At 56.7% G+C, this 6,643-nt stretch overlaps 1 protein-coding gene across 4 annotated transcripts in view; it reads left to right on the top strand.

Moving 5' to 3' along the window:
* ulk1b (unc-51 like autophagy activating kinase 1) overlaps positions 1 to 6,643 on the top strand; it is a 133,993-nt gene that overhangs the window by 74,511 nt on the left and 52,839 nt on the right. For 3 of the 4 annotated variants that reach the window (XM_070888136.1, XM_070888139.1, XM_070888135.1), the window contains exons 13-15: positions 1,024 to 1,192; positions 2,986 to 3,046; positions 4,200 to 4,289. In XM_070888136.1, the coding sequence (XP_070744237.1) occupies positions 1,024 to 1,192; positions 2,986 to 3,046; positions 4,200 to 4,289 (320 nt within the window). The remainder of the gene's footprint in view (positions 1 to 1,023; positions 1,193 to 2,985; positions 3,047 to 4,199; positions 4,290 to 6,643) is intronic. The other variant, XM_070888138.1, reaches the window with a different exon arrangement.

The following is a 6,643-nucleotide window of genomic DNA, read 5'->3' as shown; positions in this document are numbered from 1 at the left end:
GCTCCAGCACCGCCCCCACCCCTCTCCCCACCCCCACACCGCTCCGACCCGCCCCCTTCCCACCCCCACACCGCTCCAACACCGCCCCCCCCTCCCCACCCCCACCCCCACACCGCTCCGACTCGCCCCCTTCCCACCCCCACACCGCTCCAACCCCCCCCCCTCTCTCCACCCCCACACCGCTCCGACCCTTCCCCCTCTCCCCACCCCCACTTCTGCCCCTCTCCCCACCCCAACACCGCTCCGACCCCCACCCCCACACCACTCCAACACTGCCCCCCCCCTCTCCACCCCCACACCGCTCCGACCCGCCCCCTTCCCACCCCCACACCGCTCCAACCCCCCCCCCTCTCCCCACCCCCACACCACTCCAACACTGCCCCCCCCCTCCCCACCCCCACACTGCTCCGACTCTCCCCACCCACACACCGCTCCGACCACCCCCCCTCCCCACCCACACACCGCTCCGACCCCCCCCTTTTCCCCCCCCCCACACCGCTCCGACCCTTCCCCCTCTCCCCACCCCCACACCGCTCCGACCCCCCCACTCTCCCCACCCCCACACCGCTCCGACCCCCCCACTCTCCCCACCCCCACACCGCTCCGACCCCCCCACTCTCCCCACCCCCACACCGCTCCGACCACCCCACCCCCACACCGCTCCGACCCCTCCCCCTCTCCACACCCCCACACCGTTCTGACCCCTCCCCCTTTCCCCACCCCCACACCGCTCCGACCCCCCCCTCCCCACCCCCACACCGCTCCGACCCCCCCACTCTCCCCACCCCCACACCGCTCCGACCCCCCCCCTCCCCACCCCCACACCGCTCCGACCCCTCCCCCCCTCCCCACCCCCACACCGCTCCGACAAGAAACAAAGTGCTGAAAACCGCCCGTGCATTGGGCTAATGGTTAGTTGCGCCCCACTTCGGGCAGAGGGCGATTTCGGCCCCGTCCTGTCTCCCTGGCAGCTGCGACACGGAAGCCGCTCCATTAACGCAGTTTCCTTTCCCCTGTACACAGTCGCTGGCCGACGTCCACCAGCTCCAGGAGAAGACCCTCGCCTCGCCCACCCAGGAGACCCCCGGCTTCCTGCAGGGCTCCAAGGACTCGGTCGGCAGCAGCAAGAACTCCTCCTGCGACATCGACGACTTTGTGCTGGTGCCATACAACAGCCCGACGCACTACTCCAGTAAGTCAGCTCCCTGCGGGCGAGACACGCGGGAATCGTCATACCGACAGCTCCGACAGGAACGCAGCGACCTCTGCGCTCCTCCAATTCTGGCCTCTTGACCATCCCTGATTATAATCGCTCCACCATCGGTGGCCGTGCCTTCTGTTGCCTGGGCCCCAAGCTCTGGAACTCCCTCCCTCCTTTAAACCTACCTCTTTGACCAAGCTTTTGGTCGCCTGCACTAATTTCTCCTTATGTGGGACGCTTTACTACGTTAAAGGCGCTATATAAACACAAGTTGTTGTTGTTTCCAAACTGGGAGTTGTTTCTGGGAGAGGTACTGTGGAGCTGCTGTGGTGAAGTAGAGATGGGTAGATTTTCGCTGGGTAAGGGTATCGTGGGGTATCGAACAAGCAAGTCGCAATGGTGTTGAGGACCTCATCTGCCGTGATCTGATAGAATGGCGGTTTACGCTCGAGGGCCCGAGTGGCCTCCTCCTGTTCTCAGTGTTGTCTCCGGCTCAATAACTGTAGAGAATTACAGCCATTCTTCCATTTTTTTCCTTAAGCACGGAATGTCACCCCTCCCCCAAAGTACTTGATCATAGCAAAACTTTGAATACCATAAACACGGCTAATAACTGATTTGCATAAACAAATGATAGCCTGCGTTAAACTGTAGTCATCCTTAGAGTCCTCTGGTTCTAGTATAAAGGGCAATGTGTTAATGGAGCCTGAATGCTCAGACCAGTTTTCTTGTGTTCCAGTAAATTGAGAGGCGTCTGGCTGGACAAAGCAATGCACAGCATGTATTTGAGTTCAGGAAGAAACATAAAAACATAGAAAATAGGTGCAGGAGTAGGCCATTCGGCCCTTCGAGCCTGCACCACCATTCAATAAGATCATGGCTGATCATTCACCTCAGTACCAGGGTAGAGAACAAGAGCAAGCTTCCTGTGGGAACAAACTTTAGTGAAACACTTTCAGTAGCAAACTCTACTGTCTTCACTATCACTTGCACTGTCTCCGTGCCGTGTTCTGTGTCAACAACAACCTGTATTTATATAGCACCTTTAATGTTGTGAAATTCCCACGGCGCTTCACAAGCGTGTTATAAGACAAAAAACTTGACACCGAGACACATCAGGAGAAATTACAGCAGGGTTGGTCAGAGAGGTAGGTTTTAAGGAGCGTCTTAAAGCAGGAAAGAGAGGTGGAGAGGTTTAGGGAGGGAGTTCCAGAGCTTGGGGCCCAGGCAACAGAAGGAACGGCCACCGATGGTGGAACGATTATAATCAGGGATGCTCAGGAGGGCAGAATTAGAGGAGCGCAGACATCTCGGGGGGGGTTATGAGGCTGGAGGAGATTACAGAGATAGGGAGGGGCGAGGGCCATGGAGGGATTTGTAAACAAGACTAGTATCAGTGAGGAATATTTCCTCACTGGGAACACAGTAATGTGTTTTACAGTAGAGTTTTTGCCTGATGCAATATTTCAAACCGATTGTGAATAAAATCACCCTGCCAGATTCCTGATGCCTGAAGTGATTGGACAGGTTGGTAATTCGTTCCTGAAACTTTCCGGTTGAGCCATTTTGTGAATTACGAACCGTTGACAAGTCGGGGAGAAAATTAATCGCGGACGTATTTCAGATTTTGCCTTGAATATTCCCACTGGTGCTAACTTGCCCTGAGCAAATTCAAAAGCTCTCTTGTTGATTTCATGATAGATTTAATAAAGGGGAAAGTGAATGTTTTGCCGATGGTGGTGTTGAAAGAAGAGAGTAAATATTCCCCTTGTGTCGCCCTTCAGGTGAGCTACTGAGTGACTCCATGGCAGGAAGGACAGTGACTGACAGCCTGAACTACAGCAGGTAAGCTCGTCACTGACTGAGTTGTACCGGGCGAGATCTAGGTTAGATGTCAGAAGGTGGATCTTTTCCCAGAGAATGGCAGACCTCTGGAACAAGGTGCCAATTTGTGTGGTGGATGCAGATTCGCTGAATTCCTTCGAGCAAAAGCTGGATTGGTTTCTGGCTGAGGTGCAGATCAGCCATGATCTTATTGAATGGCGAAGCAGGCTCAAGGGGCCGAATGGCCGACTCCTGCTCCTATTTCTTATGTACCTCTTACAGAAGTAAGGTACTGCAGGGAATTCCAGGCCAGGGTAATCTCCTGGGCTGGTTTCGATCACTTCGATGGGTCGGAGAGGAATTTCCCAGGTTTTTTTCCCCAAATTGGCCTGGGTTTTTAATCTTTTTTTGCCTCTCCCCGGAGATCGCATGGTTTTGGGGGGGGGGGAGGGGGGGAGTATATATTGTGATACACAAGGTATCAGGATTGTGTGGGACAGGCTGGATGGACCAGATGGGCTTTACCTGCCCGTCATTGTTTGTATGTTCGTAACTCTCCATCATAACACAGCGGGGGATCGTGGATAATGTTCTGTAGCTTTCAATTCAGTCGTACTTTGCCCCCAGCAGAACTCCATCCGAGTTCAGGTCTACCTTCATTGGGCTGAAACTTTGCGTTATAGTTCATTCTCACTGGCAAGGACTGGCATTTATAGCCTTCCCTCATTGGCTCGAGAGCAAAAGAACATAAGAATTAGGAGCAGGAGTCGGCCATTCGGCCCCTCGAGCCTGCTCCGCCATTCAATGAGATCATGGCTGATCTTTGACCTCAACTCCACTTTCCTGCACTATCCCCATATCCCTCGATTCCCCTAGAGTCCAAAAATCTATCGATCTCAGCCTTGAGTATACTCAGAGACTGAGCCTCCACAGCCCTCTGGGGCAGAGAATTCCAAAGATTCACCACCCTCTGAGTGAAGAAATTCCTCCTCATCTCAGTCCTAAATGGCCGACCCCTTATCCTGAGACTGTGAGCCCTGAGTATATGTTTTCCACTCAACACTGAGTCAAATTGCACATTTAAGAGTTTGGACTGATTTGCCGCTATCACTGCAGTAATGTGCTTGTCGTCGAGTGGGGCTAATTATCTGCTTCTCTGCTCTCTTTTCCACAGCAGCTCTCTTCTGACCTCTGCAGGGTTAGGAAGTCAAGAGAGGCCATCGTCTCCCTCTGCATCCTACAGCAGTACCCCCAGCCCCTCAGGGTAAGGCCTATGTGCAGTCTTGGACTAAATTAAGGTTTAATGAGATTTTTGTGATTGCGGGTTCTGCTGACATTTTCTCAAAAGCAATGCCTGAAGATCTGACATCTAACAAGTCAGGATGATGGTAGCCTCAAATCCGACAGACATTTCAAATGTCGCAGAGGCTGGCTCAACAGCTCGTATTCTAGATGATATGATTGATATTAACGCTTTAATGGAGCTCGTGTGAGGAGCCACGACTAGGAAGAGCTCACTGCTAAATGTGTCCTAACCGAGGCATCAGCCGTGTCTCAGCGGGTGACACTCTCGCCTCTCAGTCAGAAGGGCACGCTTTCAAATCCAGATACTTCAACACATGACACTCCAGGGCAGTACTGAGGGAGTGCCGCACTGTCGGAGGGGCAGTACTGAGGGAGTGCCGCACTGTCGGAGGGGCAGTACTGAGGGAGTGCCGCACTGTCGGAGGGGCAGTACTGAGGGAGTGCTGCACTGTCAGAGGGGCAGTACTGAGGGAGTGCCGCACTGTCGGAGGGGCAGTACTGAGGGAGTGCCGCACTGTCGAAGGGGCAGTACTGAGGGAGCGCTGCACTGTCAGAGGGCAGTACTGAGGGAGCGCCGCACTGTCGGAGGGACAGTACTGAGGGAGCCCGCACTGTCGGAGGGGCAGTACTGAGGGAGCGCCGCACTGTCGGAGGGGCAGTACTGAGGGAGTGCTGCACTGTCAGAGGGCAGTACTGAGGGAGCGCCGCACTGTCGGAGGGACAGTACTGAGGGAGTGCCGCACGGTCGGAGGGGCAGTACTGAGGGAGCGCTGCACTGTCAGAGGGCAGTACTGAGGGAGCGCCGCACTGTCGGAGGGACAGTACTGAGGGAGTGCCGCACTGTCGGAGGGACAGTACTGAGGGAGTGCTGCACTGTCAGAGGGGCAGTACTGAGGGAGTGCTGCACTGTCAGAGGGGCAGTACTGAGGGAGTGCTGCACTGTCGGAGGGGCAGTACTGAGGGAGCGCCGCACTGTCGGAGGGGCAGTACTGAGGGAGCGCTGCACTGTCAGAGGGCAGTACTGAGGGAGCGCCGCACTGTCGGAGGGACAGTACTGAGGGAGTGCCACACTGTCGGAGGGACAGTACTGAGGGAGTGCTGCACTGTCAGAGGGGCAGTACTGAGGGAGTGCTGCACTGTCAGAGGGGCAGTACTGAGGGAGTGCTGCACTGTCGGAGGGGCAGTACTGAGGGAGCGCCGCACTGTCGGAGGGGCAGTACTGAGGGAGCGCTGCACTGTCAGAGGGCAGTACTGAGGGAGCGCCGCACTGTCGGAGGGACAGTACTGAGGGAGTGCCGCACTGTCGGAGGGACAGTACTGAGGGAGTGCTGCACTGTCAGAGGGGCAGTACTGAGGGAGTGCTGCACTGTCAGAGGGGCAGTACTGAGGGAGCGCTGCACTGTTGGAGGGGCAGTACTGAGGCAGTGCTTCACTGTCAAAGGGGCAGTACTGAGGGAGTGCCGCACTGTCGGAGGGACAGTACTGAGGGAGTGCTGCACTGTCGAAGGGACAGTACTGAGGGAGCGCCGCACTGTCGGAGGGGCAGTACTGAGGGAGCGCTGCACTGTCAGAGGGCAGTACTGAGGGAGCGCCGCACTGTCGGAGGGACAGTACTGAGGGAGTGCCACACTGTCGGAGGGACAGTACTGAGGGAGTGCTGCACTGTCAGAGGGGCAGTACTGAGGGAGTGCTGCACTGTCAGAGGGGCAGTACTGAGGGAGTGCTGCACTGTCGGAGGGACAGTACTGAGGGAGCGCCGCATTGTCGGAGGGGCAGTACTGAGGGAGCGCTGCACTGTCAGAGGGCAGTACTGAGGGAGCGCCGCACTGTCGGAGGGACAGTACTGAGGGAGTGCCGCACTGTCGGAGGGACAGTACTGAGGGAGTGCTGCACTGTCAGAGGGGCAGTACTGAGGGAGTGCTGCACTGTCAGAGGGGCAGTACTGAGGGAGCGCTGCACTGTTGGAGGGGCAGTACTGAGGCAGTGCTTCACTGTCAAAGGGGCAGTACTGAGGGAGTGCCGCACTGTCGGAGGGACAGTACTGAGGGAGTGCTGCACTGTCGGAGGGGCAGTACTGAGGGAGTGCCGCACTGTCGGAGGGACAGTACTGAGGCAGTGCTTCACTGTCAGAGGGGCAGTACTGAGGGAGCGCTGCACTGTTGGAGGGGCAGTACTGAGGCAGTGCTTCACTGTCAAAGGGGCAGTACTGAGGGAGCGCTGCACTGTCGGAGGGGCAGTACTGAGGGAGCACCGCACTGTCGGAGGGGCAGTACTGAGGCAGTGCTTCACTGTCAGAGGGGCAGTACTGAGGGA

Source organism: Pristiophorus japonicus, chromosome 8, assembly GCF_044704955.1.
Source record: "Pristiophorus japonicus isolate sPriJap1 chromosome 8, sPriJap1.hap1, whole genome shotgun sequence".
Lineage (NCBI taxonomy): Eukaryota > Metazoa > Chordata > Chondrichthyes > Pristiophoridae > Pristiophorus > Pristiophorus japonicus.
The sequence above is the reverse complement of the archived record's forward strand: the minus strand, read 5'-3'. Positions and strand labels throughout refer to the sequence as shown.